At 38.6% G+C, this 20,934-nt stretch overlaps 1 protein-coding gene across 3 annotated transcripts in view; it reads right to left on the reverse strand.

Moving 5' to 3' along the window:
• Nucleotides 1-20,934, reverse strand: part of KDM5A (lysine demethylase 5A) — a 106,006-nt gene that overhangs the window by 27,329 nt on the left and 57,743 nt on the right. For all 3 annotated transcript variants that reach the window (XM_003313426.7, XM_063785382.1, XM_016922686.4), the window contains 7 exons: nucleotides 18,245-18,439; nucleotides 12,432-12,613; nucleotides 11,920-12,044; nucleotides 11,255-11,405; nucleotides 9,831-9,945; nucleotides 6,949-7,304; nucleotides 1,920-2,058 (listed from right to left, as the gene is read on the reverse strand). In XM_003313426.7, the coding sequence (XP_003313474.3) occupies nucleotides 1,920-2,058; nucleotides 6,949-7,304; nucleotides 9,831-9,945; nucleotides 11,255-11,405; nucleotides 11,920-12,044; nucleotides 12,432-12,613; nucleotides 18,245-18,439 (1,263 nt within the window). The remainder of the gene's footprint in view (nucleotides 1-1,919; nucleotides 2,059-6,948; nucleotides 7,305-9,830; nucleotides 9,946-11,254; nucleotides 11,406-11,919; nucleotides 12,045-12,431; nucleotides 12,614-18,244; nucleotides 18,440-20,934) is intronic.

Here is a 20,934-nt window from a genome sequence, read left to right on the forward strand (position 1 = left end):
TACAAAGTTTAGTGTTAGTTCTTTTATTAAATATTATTCTTTGAATGTAATTCCATCTCTTGAATTAATATAACTTCCAATGTCCTATTTTTTAAAGTTTGTGTAAATTTTTTTTTTTAATGAACATGTCATCAATGATTTTATTTATTAATTGAGAGTACCAGTAGATATAACAACCAGTTCAAAGGACAATCTAAAGCACAGACGTATATAAACACAGTTAGCAGGCCAGGCGTGGTGGCTCACACCTGTAATCTCAGCACTTTGGGAGGCTGAGGCAGGCAGATCACCTGAGGTCAGGAGCTCGAGACCAGCCTGGCCAACATGGTGAAACCCCACCTGGTGGAGAGACAGCCCTTTGAAATTACAGAGGAAACACATGATAGTTACCTATACTTATTGACTTAGTCCTTCAATTCTAAATAAAACAGCCAATTAAAGATTCTCAGACATTCGAAGACAACAACTACTGCCTGAGCCAGGTCAAAAACGCATCAAACATAGAAGCTGTCCAGATAAAAACAGAAATAATTCAAAAAAACAGAAAAGAAACAGGGGCAGCTAAGCAGGTCCCAGAAAAACTCAACAGAAAAGAAAGTAAAAGAGAAGACACTCAGGCCAGGCGCGGTGGCTCACGCCTGTAATCCCAGCACTTTGGAAGGCCAAGACAGGCGGATCACCTGAGGTGAGGACTTCAAGACCAGCCTGGCCAACATGGTGAAACCCCGGCTCTACTAAAAATACAAAAATTAGCTAGGCGTGCTGGCATGCGCCTGTAGTCCCAGCTACTTGGGAAGCTGAGGCAGGAGAATTGCTTGAACCCAGGAGGCAGAGGTTGCAGTGAGCCAAGATCACACCACTGCACTCCAGCCAGGGCGACAGAGCGAGACTCTGTCTCAAAAAAAAAGAACTTGACACCCAGAATACGTTCCTTTTGGGGGCAGCAGTATAGTGGAAGTTGGTTTTCTTTTTGAGTACAGTTCTATAATTAAGAGTATTTATATACTTAACACTGTAAGTGCTGCTTAACGGTTTTTATGATTCGAGTACACTTTTATCTCTATCTAGCACTTATTTCACTCTGTTTTAAATTACAGAGGTGTAAAATACGTCTCTCCAACTAGAAAATATGTATTTGGAAGACTCTACTTTTATACCCTATTTTATACCATAAGTCCTATTTTCATACCCTTCCCTTACATGCCTGCTCCCAAACATCTAGAATAGTAGCAAGAGTACTGTGGTGCTCAGTAAATGTTAATTTCATTTTATTTTTCTGCCTCTAATTTTAAAAGTAATTTATGCACATGGAAAAAAATTTGAAGAATACAGTAGGTAACAAATTCCCTACTGCTAAAGAGTTAAATAACTAATTCCATCATCTTTCATAGCAAGGAGTCAATAAAAACAAGTAATATTTAAGTAGGTAATAATTATTCTAAATTATAAAATCAGACGAAAGAGTAAGTGAACTTTACTAGAATTATTTTATAGATGCTCCTCAACTTACGACAGGGTTATGTCCCGTCGTAAGTTGAAAATATTGTAATTTGAAAATGCATTTAATAAAATTAACATACGAAACACAGCTTAGCCTAGCCTACCTTAAAGGTGCTCAGAACACTCACATCGGCATGACTGACTGGGAGCTGTGGCTCAGTGCTGCTGCCCGGCATTGTGAGAGAATGTCATACCACATATTGCTAGCCTGGCACAAGTTCAAAATTCAAAATTCGAAACACAGTTTCTACTCAATGCATATCACTTTCGCACCATCATAAAGTCTAAAAAATCACAAATCGATCTAAGTTAGGGATCGTTTGTATTATGATTATTCTATTCTAAAGAATTAATAGTTTAAAAGATTAATCCATGAAACAGGCATTACCTGATAGGTGGGATAATCCAAGTCTTCTTACCTGAATAGCTTCCACTTTAGCGGTCCATTCTCGAGCCTTTTGTAAGGCTTCTTTCAAGGACAACACATTGGGTAGAAAGGCTGGAATGTTCTTGGCTTCATGCACAATGCTTTCTAAACTTGCCACACTGTGCCTCGGTCTAAAAGAATAAAAACAGAGTAGGATGCATGAGAAATCAACATTTAAGTAACATTTCAGAATGTTTAGAGAACTTTCATTTACATGATTTCACTGAATTCTTACCACAATCCTATAAGGGAGGCAAAGCAGCTAGTATCTTTCTTTTCCATCTTACAGATAAGAAAACTTCACAGATAAGAAAATGTATAAACATAAGTTTATAATAAAATAAAATATAAATTTTTATGGATAAGAAAACTTTAACTCAAAGAAAAGTTATTTTCCCCGGTCATTTAGTGTAATAAAGGACACATCTGAAATACTGATTCAGAATGAGGGTCAGATCCATGATCTTTTCACTATACTAGACTGCCTCTACTCTACTTGTCTACAGTACCTGAAATTGTCAGAGATGCACATTGGATAGCAATATAGAAAACAATAGACTAGAAATCCATTAATGTTGACAATGTACATTTACTTAAACTACATTCATTAACATTAGTTACACAAAGATGAATAAAGCATAGACCTTATCCTCAATGAATCACAGTAGAAGATAAGAATTATGCTTCTACTGGGAACTAAAACCAAATTACTATAAACTCACTGTTACGGGAGGCAGTGATTAATTCTGCCCAGGAGAGTTGAGAAAGGCTTTGAAGTAGGCCTTATATTAGTATGATTCTGTCCAAACGAAAATATAATGAACAAAGGCATGGAGAAACACTTGAAAAGCATTCATGGCTCAGTTTGCGATTAGGGGGTGATGTGGAGGGTTGGAGGCAGGGGATGGGTGGAAAAAGAGTGGGGCAGGAAAAAGGAATTTGGCAGGAAGAAAGATGCAGAGTCTGAGAGCCATGGACTTCATCATGTAAAGCAATGGGAAGGTACTGAGGCTGAAATCGTTCATCATCCACGAATCCTACTATGTGTTAGGCACTGTTCTAGGTCCTGGAAATTGCTCATGAGCAAAAATGACAGTCCTTGCCTCATGAAACCTTTCATTTATTTCTTTTTTGAGTCTCGGGGTCACCCAGGCTGAAGTGCAGTGGCGCAATCTCAGCTCACTGCAACCGCTGCCTCCTAGGTTCAAACGATTCTCATGCCTCAGCCTCCCGAGTAGCTGGGAGTACAGGCATGCGCCACCACGCCCGGCTAATTTTTTGTATTTTTAGTAGAGACGGGGTTTCACTGTGTTAGCCAGGATGGTCTCCATCTCCTGACCTCGTGATTCTCCTGCCTCAGCCTCCCAAAGTGCTGGGATTACAGGCGTGAGCCACTGTGCCCAGCCTCACGAAACTTTTTAATCTTATGAAGATTATTCATAAGGAGTTTATGATGCTCTGTGGTAAGTGTAATGATAAATGAAAGTAAAAGTGCTACTGGAATACATACTAGGAGAACCTAATTGACTTGGCAGGGAAAGAAGACTTCCCAAAAGTGATGTCTAAGCTTTCTCATCCTTTCTGAACAAGACTTAATCAGGAAAGCTGGGGCCAGGGGCAGGGTAGGGTTGGCAGAGGTACACCACAGGAGATGGGCTGAAAATAAGAGTGCTCCACAGGAGAATAAAATAAACATGCACAAAGATGCAGAGAAAGAACACAGATGTTTGAGGAACTGAGAGGAAAAATCACAATGTTTGGAACATAGAATACAAGAGGAAGAATGGCAAGAGATAAGACTAGATATATAATTAAGCAAGAGGCTAGATGACAGATGGTCTTATAAATCAGGTTAGGGAATTTGGACTTCATCCTGAGGGCAACAGAAAACTAGAGAAGGATTTAAGTAAGGGAGTGAAAGTTACACCTGTATTTTAACAAAGTACTAGTGGCAGTATAGAGAATGAATTAGAGAGGGGTAAGACCAGACAGAATCTGCTGCTGTGATCTAGGCAAGCTACGACAGCAGCCTGAGTGGAATGAGAGAAAAAGAAGGAATAATCCTACAAGCAGTCCAAGTGAAAAGATTCTTTTCAAAACAGCAGAGAGAATGATATATCCAAAGTACTAAGACAAAATAATTGTCAACCAGTAATTTTACATCTATCGCAAAAAAGTCCTTCAAGAATGAGGGTAAAAGGCTGGGCACAGTGGCTCATGCCTGTAATCCCAGCACTTTGGGAGGCCGAGGCAGGCAGATTGCTTGAGGTCAGGAGCTCAAGACAAGGCTGGCCAACATGGTGAAACCCCATCTCTGCAAAAAATAAAAAAATTAGCTGGGCATGGTGGCATGCACCTATAATCCCAGCTACTCGGAAGCCTGAGGCACGAGAATTGCTTGAGCCTTGGGCAGTGGAGGTTGCCATGAGCCAAAATGGCACCATTGCACACCCCAGCCTGGGCAACAAAGCAAATCTCCATCTCAAAAAAAGGCAGGGTGGGGTGAAAAAGAATGAGTATAACATAAATCCACGTGCAGACTTTAAAAAAAAAAATGAAAGAAAGTGAGAAGCACTGGGGAAATATAATCAACATGACTGAGTTTGAGGATAAAGAAGAAGGGAAGAGTCAAAGCTAACTACCAAAGTACCTGCTTGTTCAAATGAGTGAAAGATGGTATAATTTAAAGAATAAAGAAACAAAGGAGGAGGCTATGAGAAGACATTAATGAGTCCAATTTTGGATACAGGGACTTTCAGGTATCTGTGGGACATCCCCTGGAATTATCTAACAGGCAGATGATATTTATGAAAGAAATCTATATTATAAATGAAGATTTAGGAGTTACTCAGTATAAAGAAGGCAAACAGAGCCAAGAAATTAAATGAAATTTCCAGAGAGACTGTACAGAGTGAGAAAAGAAAGGCATCTATGCCAGAATCTCAAGGAAAACCATTATTTTAGAGGTAGAGAGAAGGCCAAAGGCAAAGAAAGAATCTCGAGAAAATAATGGTAAATAGTTAATAACCAATACTAAAGAGATCAAGAAGATTAAGGCTGTGTTTCAGAAAGATAATTCTGACAGAAGTTAGAAAAGAGTCTAACTCCCACTATTTCCACCAACCACATAATCCTCTATTTCTTTACCAGTTTTACTTTTTTCATGACACTAATTATTTGAAATTCATTCATTTATTTCTCTCTCTCTCTCTACTAGAACGGTAGCTCCATGAAAGCAGAGATCTTTGTGTGTCTTGTTCACTACTGTCTACATAGCATTTAGAAATAGCACCTGGCATGTAGCAGGTTCTCCATCAATACTTACCAAACTCAAATATCAAGGTAAAATATAAGAGGACTACAACTAGGTCAGTGACAATGAATTTGAAAGAGAGATATGAAAGACATGTTGGAGACAGAGTCATCAGAACCTGGTGACTGATTAAATATCGGAGACCGGGAAAACAAAGTTTTTAACTATTATTACCAACGAAATTTCATTTGGTGGCCTACTACCAGGTGCATCACGTATATCAAAATCATAGTTTTACATTCCAAAGTTATTTAGCTTTGTCCACTTAATATGTTCCCACCTCCTGGAACTGTCATTCGTCTGAAGACACTGAGTAATATGAACAGTTCCAATAGGAAAAGCTATGAATAAATTTTAGTATGTGTTCTGCATGGCATCTGGATAGCAAAATATCCAGTGTACACAGAGGCTTCTCAGAGCTGTGCTAATTAAATCACCTAAATATTTTCTTACCAAAATGCATCCAAAGTAAGTGGCTGGCAAAGTAGTTAAGTACACAGAGGTATTGAAATGAAGTGGAAGATACTTTAAATTTCAGTTGTGTCACTCAGTAACTACGTGATCTCTCCAGGCACCCCAGTTTCCTCATCCTCACAATAGAAATTATATAAATATTAATCTTAGCTGCTAGAGAAATGCTTTCACAAGGACCACCGTTAATTATCAGCCAAATTTGCTGACATACAGTCAGATATAAACACTTTATTTAAATCTCATTAAGTCCAATGGGGTGCTGATGCTAATACAGCCACTCAACATTCTCCTCCTGCCTGATTCTCATCTCCCAATACTTTTCGACATGAATCCTCCACTCCAGGGAAACCCACTTATTTTCTGTCACGTGAACACGCCCTAAATATTCCTTAAACTCAGTTTCTGAAATTTCTCTTACCTCCCTTCCACTTCAATCCTACTCATTCCTCAAGGCTCTACCTAAGTTCTTATTTTTCTCTGAAGCTTCTCTACTGACCACCCAAGCTCACCATGATCTTCCCCCTCTGAATCCCTGTAACATTTTTCCTTACCTTTCAGTTAACATTAATAAGGTACTACAATGAGCTTTATACTTCTTACTTCCTAACTATAGTATCACTAAGCATAGGCTCTAAACAAAATACTACTTTGTATAACATGAAGTACCTAACAAAGTACTCTGCACAATAGTTTGCACATATTTGAAACGGTCTACATGTAGCTCCATTTGATAACTTAGCGACTGGCCAGGGAAGGCACAAAACATTTAATTAAATATTTAATGTCATCACAGAAAACCAGTTGTCGGAGCCAGACCCAGGAGAACCCACTCTCCACTCTCTAGCAACGCTACCCCATGCGTGGGTCCAGACACAATGAGGTGCTCTGAGGGTTGAAGAAGGCATGGCCTGTGGGCATTCCTGCCCAGCAAGAAACTCTCCAGCTTGTCTGTACCCACTGCCACTGACCTGCACCTCTCCGGGAGCTGCACCTCTCCAGGAGCTGCCTGCCAAAGCAGGGAGAGAGGAGAATCTCCCGGTTTCCTTCAGGCCCTGGATCATCAGGAAATACCTTTCCCACCTACACAACTTAACTAATGCTACTTATACATTAAAATCCTAAACGCAAAAAAAAAAAAAAAGTCATTTAATGAAATAAGCTTTTAAGTTCCTTCTTCCCACTCTACCTTCTGACTTAGTTGTTAAAGAGGCAACTGTCACCAAAATGTGTTCACCTTGCCTGTAGGCAGACCTTAGCCTTTTCTTCCCATCGTTCAGAGACTGTAAGGAGCTCCTGTAGTTCAGCCATTGCTTTCTCCACAGCATGGTGGGGTGCCAACCCTACCCCAGAGTCTATCAGCTTCTTCATGACATCCAAAGTGACTTGTTGCGGATCTGATAAGGTCAGTCTTACTTCGTCCAACCACCGAGCCTGTTGTAGCTCTTGCTTCAGTCGTGGTAATTCAGGGAGTTCCACATAGAGACTAGAGCCCATATCTATCAACATCTGGAGTTTGGAAGAATCTGGGGTTTCATCCATCATGGCCTCCTGAGCACGTTCATGAAACTCTTCCACATCATCTAGCAGATTCTGAAAAGGTCAAAAGAAATAAAAATCAGAAAAACAAATTTAAAACATACAAAAGAGTATGAAATAGACATAGTCAAGGCAAACTATCAATTCTAGACTCTTATAATCTCACCATCATAACACCAAATATTCAGATATGACAGTTAAATTAATAAATATGCTTTTGTGTAATTACTTCTAGCTATTCTCCTACTTTTAAAATATAGTTGATTCATTCAATAAATATTTAATGACTGCTGACTTAGATGCAGGCACTTTTCTAGGCACACAGTATTAAAGAAGACATAAAATAGTCCTTGTCTTCAGAGAACATACATTCTAATGCAGATGACCAGACAGTGAACATAGGAATAAAATGTTTCAGTTAGTGTCAAGTGCTCTGAAAATAAAATAGGGCAGCACAACAGAGAATGACCAGAGTGGGGAAGGGCATATTACTTAGTAATGTCATTGGTAGTCACAGAAGACAAACTGAAACTAAATTGAGGGTTGGGGAGGAACTACAAGAGGATCTGAAGGAAGAACGGTTCGGGCAGGGCAAATAATAATTGCAAACGCTTTTAAAGAAGAATGAGCTTGGTGTGTTGCTGCAAGTGGATGATGATGGAGAAATGTTGTTAAAAAATAAGCAGAGGTCAGACTACACAGTATCTTCTAGGTTACAATGAGTTTGAATTTCATTCAAATGGCTTTGGGGAACCACTGGAGAATTTTTACCATAGGAAAGTGAGGTGATTTGATTTAAAATTTAGATTATCATTCTGGCTACCAAACAAAAAATAAAATGTCAGACGAGCAGAAGAAGGGAAAGCAGCTGAAAGGCTGTTGGGAGTAATCCAAGGGGCACATTCCAGTGGTGTAGAGCATAGTTTAGGCAACGGAGAGGACAATAAATGGTTTCCTTTGGGATATATTTTGGAGGTAATAGCAGCCAGCACTTGTTTAAATATTGAATACGGGGTATAAGGGAAATAAAGAAATCAAGGAGTTTGATTCACTTGGTTCATTAAAAGGCGTGGTGGCTCATGTCTGTAATTCCAGCACTTTGGGAGGCCAAAGCAAGTGGATCGCTTGAGCTCAGGAGTTTTGAGACCAGCCTGGGCAAAATGGCAAAAACTCGTCTCTACAAAACATACAAAAATTAGCCAGGCGTGGTGGTGTGCACCTGTAGTGCACCAGCAACTTGGGAGGCTGAGGTGGGAGGATTGCTTGAGTCTGGGAAGAAGTTACAGTGAGCCGAGACCATACCACTGTACTGCAGCCTGGATGACAGAGCCAGACGCTGTCTCAAAAAAAAAGAAAAGAAAAGAAAAAAAGCCTTTAAGATGCCTTTTAGTCCACCAAATGGAAATCCAGAGTATGCAGCTGGACATACAAGTCTGCAGGGAAAAAAGGCATCCAGGGCTGGAGATGTGGGATTGAATCAACAGGATATAGGTGATATTTAATGTCACTGGGCAAATAAGGTATCAGAAGTGGGGGCACCTGAAGAAAGGGCCGAGACTCCTAATATACTCCAACACTTAGAAGTCAAGTCGAAGAGAAAACAAGCAGCAAGGAAGACGTAAGAGAAGAACTGCCAATGAGCTAAGAAAAAACCCAGAAAGTGTGGTGTCACCGGGGCTTAAAGAACAGCATTCAAGAAAGAGTAGTCAACTATCAAAATGCTCTTATGAAATGGAGTAAGACAAGAACACAACTGACCATAGATTTCACAAGTTGATAACCTTGATAAAAACTATTTTAGGCCGGGTGCGGTGGCTCATGCCTGTAATCCCAGCACTTTGGGAGGCCGAGGCGCGTGGACCACTTGAGGTCAGGAGTTTGAAACCAGCCTGCTAACATGGCGAAAACCCATCTCTACTAAAACTATAAAAATTAGCTGGGCATAGTGGCCCATTCCTCCAATCCCAGCTACTCGGGAGGCTGAGGCAGGAGAATCGCTTGAACCCAGGAGGCAGAGGTTGCAGTAAGCCGAGATCTCGCCACTGCACTCCAGCCTGGGCGACAGAGCGAGACTCCCATCTCAAAAACAAAAACAAAAATAAAAAACACTATTTTAGACACCCTACCCACCCCTCAAACACAAAAACACCCCAGACTATCAAAAGATCATTAACTATGGAGATTAATATATTTGATACATACTTTTAAGATTTTACATATTCATTAAGCGATCATTAAGCTTTTTAAAAGCTCACGTATTATTAACACTGATACATGCAGATTATTTTAACTAACTTCTTGCATTTCAATTACATCTATGTTAAATGGGGGTTCTGAACTAAAATTAATATAGAAAAAAATAATTTCATACCAGCCTTAGTTACAGAATTTTAAATGGGGAATAATGGCTAAGAACAAAACCAAAAAACTGCCTACTAAAGAACCTCAAATAGCAGCATATATGTGAGAGAAAAAAAAAATCAGAGCAAAAAACTAGTTTAGATATACCATTCTGTGAAACCCAGAACAGTGGACCATGTCACAAAGGACATTACCCAAAAAAAGGATGTAATACTCCACCTTTACTTGCCGAGCTTGGCTGATGACACACGGAAGACTAAAAAGTTGTTGGACAAAGGCCTTCAATTCTTCCACTGTCAGTTTGGTCCGAGTCCTCCCACTATCTGGGCTCTGTCTGATGTGAAATAATATTGAGATATAAGTAAGAAAAATTCAGTCATTCTGATATCAAAAGGGCTCCTAGTCTCTTCAGAATTCAAACCTAAGCAATCCTAGAATCCCAGTGTTTGAAGGATAACACCACAATGGTGACCACTTCAAAACAGTTGAGTTATTCAGTTAATGACTCAAAGATTCAACTCTCCAAGTTACAGTTCCTTCGATCTACAAGTATTAAACATTTCAAACATTACATAAATTCCTCATAGTTGGAATATTAAGTTCATTGATAAAACTTAATACTGTATCTCAAGAAGGTTAAAATGTGAAAGAGCCTTTAACCCGCCTTAGGTGACAATGAACCCTCTGAAAGTGCTTCAAAATTTTGTGTGTACATGATTTTTCTAAGAGGGTTCCTAAACTTTTACTAGTTTCTCCAAGTGGGGTCACTGACCCAATGACAAGTTAAGAGCTGCTGATCAATGTCTCTAAGAAGAGTTATCTAACAAAATGGTAAATAAAAAATTTACAAAGTAATTTAAAAACCCAATGTGAACTGCTAGAGAAAAGCCATTCAGACAGAAGAAATGTGTTGGAATTACTACAACACATTTAAATACCACAGAAAATTTAATACTTATGAATTCCATTATATCAAGGGTCCTCTGCATCCATCAAGGTTACCCTTTGCTGCCACCTGCCTTCAGCCTACAGTTTCTATTTGTTCATTTACAAATATTTATTGCACAACTGTGTGCCAGGCATTGTTCTAAGCATAAGAAATATGGCAATGAAAAAAAAATCCCTGATATTCTAGTCTTGTGTACATTCTAGTAGGGGATGGGGGAGAAAAGACAGATAATTAATAAAATAAGTAGATTAGTGTATCAGAAGGTGATAAAGCTAGGAGAAAAATAAAGCATCAAAGAAGGGTAAGAGGATTGCAATTTTATAAAGGCTTGTCAGAAAAGCCCTTGCCAACAAAGTGACATTTGAAAACAAAGGCTTCAAAGAGGTAGGTAAGGGAACAAGCCACCTGGATATGGTGGGAAGAGAACTCCAAGCAGAGTAAAGAGAGAGCATGAAGTCCTAAGCAAAAATGTGCCTGCTATGTATGAAGAACAGCAAGAGAAAGAACACTGCAGGCTGGAGCAAGAAAGAAGGGAGAATAGTAGGAGATAAAACTGGAGCATTACTGGGGAAGCAAGAGACATGGCCACAAGAGGTCAAAGATAATGTACGGCTTCACAGGCCAGATAAAATTTTGGTTTTTACTCTGAAAGAAACAGGAAAACACTGGAGAATTAAACTCTTCTTAGGTTTACCTGTGTTTCTGCTTTTTGCTCAGAAGCAGCTGAGCCACAGAAGCACAGGTCTCAGCTTCTTTTACAGCATCCCTGAGTTTTCGAAAGAGATCATTCTCTGGGTATTTCCTATCCTCAGCATCTTCCAGCATTACTCGCAATTCAATCAAATCTGTAAAAATTTAAATAAAGAGCCATATACAATAACCATAGACACAAAAAGCCATTCTAAAATCTTCACCAACCTCACTCAAGTGAGTCCCCAACCTACTTGTAGAAATATAATAATTAGTAGAAACAAACAGCTGTGAAAATCTCACCAACACAATAACAGCTAACAACCAGGTGCTCATTTATAATCCCTATAGACAGTTTCTCTCAGGTAAATAAATTTCTCTTTCCAAAGAAGCCTTCAGTGTCAGTCTTACTGGTAATAGTGGGTTCCCAACATACATAATAAATTTACTGCAAGTCAGATGTCCGGCCCATTTTATATCAGCTTTTTCATTTCAAACAAGATTCTCAAATAGAAAATTAAGTCTATATTCAATCAACCCATTAATCTCAAATCTCATAGGAAGCCTAGGATTTTTCTTTTATGGAAGGAAAAAACATAAAACGAAAACAAAGCCTCTTTTAAAGTGACAATCAATTCAGTATATGCATACAAAAGAAGGAAATTTAACCTTTTTTGTGGTTGAAGTTAGCAGACAGTGCTTCTGTAACACGACTGACCCAAGTGTCATAGGACTGTGCCCTGACTTTTACACCATAGAGCAGAGAAGGGAGGTCTTCTAATGGGTAGCGATATCTACAAAAAAAAAAAAAAAAAAAAAAAAAAACCAGAAATAAAAACCTCAAAAACCAACAATAACTTAAAAATAAAGTTTTAAATATAACCAGCTTAAGGAAAATACAATGGCCAAGGGAATGGGATCTTAGTTCACATAAAGAGAAAATCAAACCAGCCCACACTTTTTAATGCAGGGAGACAAGGAACATGTGAAATCAATGGATAAACTAATTTCAGCTGCCAGGTTTAGGGCCAACTTTAAGGGACTGGTCTTCAAGCCTAGAAGTAGACAGAGAAGTTGAGAAGTCCAGAGTAAAGGAGTGAAGTAAGGGAATAAGTAAAAATAACATTAAAACTTGGTTTTAAAAAAAGGTAATGGAAGTTTTACAAAATACTTTTGGATACCTAAGACATTTCTTCTGCATGGGGCAGGGGCACAGATCAGTTGGATGGTAGAGACATACAAGCCGCTCAGGATTACAGGAACATGTGAGAGCAGAGAGAAAACATGTGGTTCTGCATGCTGAACACTGCCGCTCATCATCAGGAACAAGTTCAAACACTTCTTCTTCTGACATCAGGACACCCTGAAATATAATTTATTTCACTAGATCAAGTCTTTCTAGTCTTTAAAGCATCAAAAAACTTAAGTTACTACATTTTTTTCTATAAACAAATCTCTGACTTAAAGGTATAAACATGAAAGGTACAATGGCACAACATCAAAATACTTCCTAAAAGTAATCATTGCTAAATTTTTTTCAATGGGCAAGATTAAAGTTTGGTATCTAAGGATGCACATTTGAGTGACAAAACTATAAAGAAACGTGGGCTGGGTGCAGTGGCTCATGGCTATCATCCCAGCACTTTAGGAAGCTGAGGCGGAAGGATTGTTTGAAGCCAGGGATTTGAGACCAGCCGGGGCAACAAAGTGAGCATCCCTACAAAAAAATTTTTAAACATTACCCAGGCATGGTGGTGCATGCCTGTAGTCCCAGCTACTCAGGAGGCTAAGGAGGGAAGATCATTTGAGGCCAGGCTGTAGTAAGCTATGATAGTACTGCTGCACTCCAACCCCAGCCGACATAGCAAGACCCTGTCTCTAAAAAAAAGAATGCGATTACTACAAAAGTCAAGACAGTTTTTTGAGAGAAGGGAAGAAAATTTTAATTGGGAGGCATTTTGGGGGTGGCCGGCTATACACCAAAAGTTCCTTCCAATTACATCCTTGAGCAAAATAAATCAGTAATCTATTATCCAAAACTAACACTGACATATACAAACATATGTAAGGACAAAGAAGTATAAAGTAAATTGTGCAAATTAAAATATAATATCAGCATGACATCAAAAAGAAAGTTAAGAAAAATTGAGTATGCCAAGAACGTAAGAGCAGGCAGGGTGCAGTGGGTCACACCTATAATCCCAGCACTTTGGGAGGCCGAGGTGGGCAGATCACCTGAGATCAGGAGTTCAAGACCAGCCTGGCCAATATGGCGAAACTTCATCTCTACTAAAAATACAAAAGTTAGCCGGGCGTGGTGATGCATGCCTGTAGTCCCAGCTACTCAGGAGGCTGAGACAGGAGAATCACTTGAGCCCAGGGGGTGAAGGTTGCAATGAGCTGAGATCACGCCACTGCACTCCAGCCTGGGTGACAGAGCGAGACTCCGTCTCAAAAAGAAAAAAAAAAAGAATGTAAGAGCATATGAAGTGCATTTTACCAAACACCTCCATTTATTATATAACTTTACAGTTTCTGCTTACTTGATTGAGCAAGTTACTTGTAAACCCAATTCTGCAATAAGAGCAAACTCTCTTCATGTAAACAAGGTGGGAACCTGATAATTTATTCACTGGCAGGCACAATTCTGGTCTTTCATCATACACTGTTTTTGATATCAGTTTAATCTAGATGTCTGCTGGCCATATTCTCTTATCTTTCCATTTTCTTATACTGGCATTTAGTATTTTCTTTAAAAATTATTTTAACGTAAAAACAGTTTCAAAATGCATTGCACGTATTTCTTAGTTTATAAGAATTTACTCAGCTTCAGAACAACTGGCAAAGCTGTTCTCAAGGGAATGCTTATGTGGCAACTGAGACACTTCTGGCTGCTTCAAGAAATTTTATACCATTTCCCAAAGTGTACTCCAAGGATCGGATCCTAAAAGACACTCTGGAAAAAATATATTTTTTTTGTTCCAGGTGCCGTAGCTCACACCTGTAATCCCACCACTTTGGGAGGCCGAGGTGGGTAGATCACCTGAGGTCAGGAGTTCAAGACCAGCTTGGCCAACATGGTGAAACTTTGTCATTACTAAAAATACAAAAATTACCGGGTGTGGTGGCACATGCTTGTAACCCTAACTACTCAGGAGGCAGACGCAGAATTGCTTGAACCTGAGAGGTGGAGACTGCAGGTGAGCCAAGATCGCGCCACTGCACTCCAACTCGGGCAACAGAGTGAGACCCTGTCTCAAATAAATAAATAAAACAAAACAAAAAACTAGGTAACATATAACTATGAAGGAAACGAGGCCAGGTGTGGTGGCTCACGCCTGTAATCCCAGCACTTTGGGAGGCCGAGGAGGGCAGATAACCTGAGGTCAGGAGTTCGAGATTAGCCCGGCTAACATGGTGAAACCCTGTCTCCACTAAAAACACAAAAATTAGCTGGGCAAGGTGGTGAACGCCTGTAATCCCAGCTACCCGGGAGGCTAAGGCAGGAGATTCACTTGAACCCAGGGGGCAGAGGTTGCAGTAAGCTGAGATCGTGCAACTGCACTCCAACCTGGGTGGCAGAGTGAGATTCCATCTCAAAAAAATAAAAAGGAAACGTATGAGTCAAGATCACACTAAGTTTTTACACGATGGTCCTGGCGCTTACTAAGATGAGGCAATTAGGAAAGAAAAGTGGTTTGTGAAGGGTGGAGAGGAAGGAGATTTTCTATTTCAGATGCTGAAACTGAGATGATAAAAATCTAAATAGAAATGTGCAATACACATGTTGGAAACACAGATTACAAATGAGTGGCTGGACACAGCCTCTTTCACAGTGATAGTAATTCCTGTGTGTAATGTAATAGGAGGAAACTTTAAGAAGTGAGAACTGAAACCACAAGGTAATAGCTGAAAGACTTAAGACCCTTAGATGAGAATTCCAAGATAAACAGCACAAAATAACAACAATAAACAGTCAAAGGCTGAACCCTGCACACATTGTTGGGGATATAAGGAGAAAGAACTAGAAATGATGGCCAAATACAATCAAAGACTAAAAAAACAGTAGAGCAAATGTTAGGTAAAGAAACAAAAGCAGCAATATATAGTGCAATAAAGAGGTCATGGGGATAGAAGACACAGAAAGAAACCACTGGATTTTGGCCGGGCACGGCGGCTCACGCCTGTAATCCCAGCACTTTGGGAGGCCGAGGTGGACGGATCACGAGGTCAGGAGATAGAGACCACCCTGGCTAAGAAGGCAAAACCCCATCTCTACTAAAAATACAAAAAATTAGCCGGGCGTGGTGGCAGGCACCTGTAGTCCCAGCTACTCGGGAGGCTGAGGTAGGAGAATGGCGTGGACCCGCAAGGCGGAGCTTGCAGTGAGCCAAGATCGCGCCACTGCACTCCAGCCTGGGTGACAGAGCTAGACTCTGTCTCAAAAAAAAAAAAAGAAAAGAAACCATTGGATTTTGAAATACAGTGTGTCACTGGTGAACTGTGAGACTTTCAAAAGTATGATGGGAACAGAATGACAATGATAATGAAGGGATAAAGAGGACATGAGACTGCTGACCACGGGAAAACCACTGAAGATTCTTAGTAAAAGGTAAAATGAAAACTTTTCTTAAAATAGGAAAGACAAGTTCATAATGCAAAGAAAGGGCAGGGATATGTAACTGGAACAAGGGCATAGGTGGAAGGTATGTTTAAAGAAGGGTCTATAGAGAAATTTGATCAAAGTAGCACAAAGAAACATGGTAGAGGATCAGGAGATGGGACATTCAAATTATCAAAGCACAAGGGAAATAATGCCCCATTCAGGTTAAATCTGAAATACTGAGGACATATCACAAAATCGTATTTCATGAGTCTCCACCAATGTACTTAAAATTTCAAAATTCAAAAGAAAGACTCTAGGCAATGAGAAAAAGAATCCCATTTTAAATAAATATATAATCAAAATAAGAATTTTAAGAATACAAGTATAGGCCGGGCACAGTGGTTCACACCTGTAATCCCAACACTTTAGGAGGCCAAGGTGGGTGGATCACTTGAGGTCAGGAGCTTGAGACCAGCCTAGCCAACATAGTAAAACCCCATCTCTACTAAAAATACAAAACTGGCTGGTCAAGGTGGTGCATGCCTGTAATCCCAGCTACTTGGTAGGCTAAGGCAGGAGAATCGCTGAACCTGGGAGGCGGAGGTTGCAGTGAGCCAAGATCGTGCCACTGCACTCCAGCCTGAGCAACACAGTGAGACTCTGTCTCAAAAACAACAAAAAGAGAACACAAGCATAAAGTGGCAATATTAAATAATGAAATACCACTATAACCTTATTAGAATGTCTAAAGTTGAAAAGACTATACCAAGTGTTGGTGAGGATATAAGGCAACTGGAACTTCTTATACACTGCTGGTGGAAATATAAAATGGTACAACCACTTTGGAATACAGTTTCATAGTTTTTTAGAAAATATTATACATACACATAATATACGATCCAACCATTCCACTCCTAGTATTTACTCAAGATAAATAAAAGCATATGTCCATGCAAAAAGTTGTACGCAAATGTCCAGAGCAATTTAATTTCTAACAGCCAAAAAATGTTAACAATCCAAATGTTCATCCACAAGTGAAAGGATAAACAAATTGTGGTACACCTATTCAATGGAAAACCAGTGTGCAATAAAAAGGAATAAAGTATTAGTACATGCAACAATATGGCTGAGTCTCAAAGTAATTATGCTGAGTGAAAGAAATTAGACCATAAAAGCACAAATTGTATTGGTTTGATTTGAATAAAATTCTCCAAAAAAATAAGCAATGAAAGAATAGTGGTTTCCTGGGGATTGGGGGCAAGAGGAGAAGAAGGTGGGGCAGGATGGCCAGGTGTGGTGGCTCATGCCTGTAATCCCAACACTTTGGGAGGCCAAGGCAGGAGGACTGCTTGAAGCCAGGAGTTTGAGACCAGCCTAGGTAACAAAGCAAGGCTCCACCACTACGAAAAATTTAAAAAATTAGACAGACATGGTAACACGCACCTGCAGTCCCAACTACTCCAGAGGCTGAGGTGGGAAGATTGTTTGAGCCCAGAAGTTTGAGGCTGCAGTGAGCTACGACTGTGCCACTGCACTCCAGCCTGGGCGACAGAGAGAGAACCCATCTTTCAAAAAGGTGGTACAGAGCAAGAAGGAAGGACCATATAAGGGCATGAAAAAACTTTTAGGGGTGATAGATATATTCATTATCTTGACTGCAGCAATGGTTTCATGGGTATATACAGAGTCAAAACTTATCAAATTGTACACATTAAACATATGTAGTTTATTACACATCAATTATGCTTCAACAAAGCTGTTTTAAAAACAGAGCAGAATATTAGGCAGAGAGGGAGGAGGGACATGATACAAAAACAGGAGGAAGCACAGTGTAAACCTAATGAAGCTAGCTAGCTATGTAGGAAATATTAGAACAGGCCAAGATGATGCTGAAGATACACATTTTCTCATATATTACCCAGTTCAATGGGATGATGCTTAGCTTATTCTAAGTATTCTAAATCCCAACCTTGGGGTTATTCCATCCTTCCTATTCATCAAATTACTTAAAGGGGAGGGAAAAAGATTAATTCAAACTGACAGTCTGTAATTTCCAGAAACATAACTTATTCAACAGAAAGCTCAGAAAAAAAAATGATTTAAATTTTCTTGTTTAAACAATACTGTATGTAGAAGATTTAAAATGTAAATATATACCTAAGAAATTCTGATAGGACTTGTTTTAAAAACCTAGAGATGACAAGATTCCTAAAACGTTTTTAATCTGGAGAAATCAATATGTCAATTATAAAAATATAAAATCTTCTCCAAATCAGTGATCTTTATGCTCAACTCCTAGGGGATAAGGGATGAAAATTCTACCTATAGGTTTATTTAGCATATCCCATAAGCAGTATCAAACATAGAAAATGTGCTCAGCAAACTCACCATCTGTACAACAGACTCTCTTAATCGTGTTTCTTCTTCAGTCATGAGAGTCAATTCTTTGCAGACCATGGCAGCCAGCCCCACATCTAAGCATTCTGGATCTGCTGCCATCTTGAAAATGAGTTCCTCGTGTGAAAAGACACAGTGGCGCCTTAGGCGTCGGTAATGATTTACACATTGACGTCCAATGGGCAACTGAAAATGAGATTTCCAAATTAAATAACTCGCTTATAACATATCCCAGCACAGAACCACTACTTACCCTCCAGGTCCTCCCTTTTATTAGAAAGAAGACAGAATACCAAATCCATTTAAATATAAAGAGGCAATATTCTATTAACTGTAAATATTAACCCTGTAAGACCCAGCCAGAATTTCAAAGGCTTTCCCACAGAAAATTCCCATAATCTGAGATGCTAAATTTCTGGCCTAAACTGCTAATTTTCTATTTATTGTATATCAAGAAGGAGTTCTTTGGTATATAACTGAGGCAGCAAACTCTTTTAGACCAGTTTAACATGAGCCTGCCCTTACAAGAAAAAGAAAAATATTGTAAAAATAAATAATTAAATAAGTTCAGGCCAAAAAGGGTTAAGTGGAAGTATTCAGCACTCGAATTTCCATAGAACAAAAAGAACAGATGTTATTAGAAGAAAAAAAAAAGAAAAAAATAGGAAAGGGGAAAAAGTAATACTTAAGCAATCCACATTGGCTGACATTTAGTTTTTTTTGCAAAAACCAAAACAAAGGACGATTTAGATTTTAGCATCTAGAAATTATTTTAAAAACAAGTCTGGCAGAAAGATAATTCAAAGTGAAATTATAAAATTATATAGTTTATTTCCCTAACAGTGAAATAAATAACTGATCACTTTTCATAAATGAACAGTTACAGTCTTTAAAATAAATTTTGAAAATTTCCATAATTATCAAGCTACAAACCAAATTACAATAGCTATGCCCTACACATATATACGCACTCCAACTTCAACTTCTTTCCTATGCTCAGGCAGAAGAACTTGGATAAAGGAGTTTTGTTTGGATTTGTAATATAAAAGAGAAAAAATAAGAAAATGGACCTTTAAGAGCCTTTTAGAATTCATCTACAGTTTGAGAAAGGCAGAAAGGAATCAGAGAAAGCAAAGAAAATTTGAGGCTATGTCTGAATTATGCAGTGTTTCTATACTCTTCAAAGAAAAAACTTTCCAAAGGAAAAAGTGTGTGTGTGTGTGTGTGTATATATATATATATATATATCTTATGATTAGCAATTATTTTGTCTATTAACAATACACAACTCTTTCATATCTTAAATACGTACTCTTTAAAAATTTCTCAGAGCCTCAACACAAAAACAAGCAAAAGAAAAAAATCATACTGTGGGATTTGCAGTTCTTAACTATTATAATATGTGAGGAAGCCACATAAAATAGAAGTGATTATCCATTGTAACTTATAAACATTAGTCCCATTAATTTATTCCAGAGATAAAACTGCTATAACTTTTAATTTATATCACACCCTTCTTCTAAAGAGTGTCAAGGGCTTCCACACATATCCTCTAACTTGTCTGAGGTTATTAAGTGAATCTATCAGCATCTTTACATACCAGCTAAAAAACTTAGGCCCAATGAAATTTTAAAAGCTGCCCAAGGTCAAATACCAATAACAGAGAGAATGGGAACAGCAGAAACTATCTCCAGCTCCTATCTAAATCCTCCCATTTTCTACCCTACACCTAGCCAATTACCATGTATCATAAACACTCAATAAATGCTGATTGAATGTTTAGAAACAGAGCTCAAGCCCAAGGCAAAATCCTAAGCCTAGTCTTGTTCTTGCTAAATTATGCTGTTTCCAAAGCCTAATAAGAAAAAAGTTCAAAATTACTGGAGCAAGTAAGACTATTCATTGTATCATTTTACTCATTAGCAAAGGAAACAAAAACAATCTCTATATGGTTAATCATGGAATTTAATAAATTAAGGTGCCAGCAGAAAACATTAAAGGATTTCCCCCAAAATGTTAACAGAAGCAACAAAAACAGCACCAATACAAGAAAATAAAGTCAGTGTGTATCATAAATATACTGTATAGTCTTCTCCCAAACAACATAACAGCCACTAAATACTTTTTGATTATCTACTTCATACAAAAGCAAAATGGCAATTACCTAGCATTATCATTTACATAAAAGTATAGCGCAGAGATCTCAATATTATACTCTTTTAAAATTAAAAAAAGGAACAGAAAAAACATAAAATGACAAGACTAGTAAAATCACCTAGTTGTCTATCAGAAAAAAAAAATTAAGGAATTTGTAAAAATCACAGAGCTACGTATTTGAAAATATGGTAGAATACTTGAAATTATCTGTATAAGCCTGATCACCTTAATAAGTCCCAAAATGCTCAGAGAAAGCAAAGGCTAAAAAAACTACAGGTTGGTGCAAAATTAGCTGTGGGTTTAAAACTGCAATTACTTTTGCACCAACCTTTATCTTCAATGGCAAAAGCCACTATTACTTTTGCACCAACCTGTGTCTTCCCTTAGAAAAGAAGGATTCAGAAAGAATCGACTGACCATTTATAAGTTCAAACAGTCTCTCTCTTCTGAGCACCTGACCAGAAGGGAGGGAGTCAAAATAAAGGAAAGAAGGAAAGCAAAGGAGAGAAGGAAAGGAAGAAAAG

The sequence above is a fragment of the Pan troglodytes genome, chromosome 10 (assembly GCF_028858775.2).
Source record: "Pan troglodytes isolate AG18354 chromosome 10, NHGRI_mPanTro3-v2.0_pri, whole genome shotgun sequence".
NCBI classification, from domain to species: Eukaryota; Metazoa; Chordata; class Mammalia; order Primates; family Hominidae; genus Pan; species Pan troglodytes.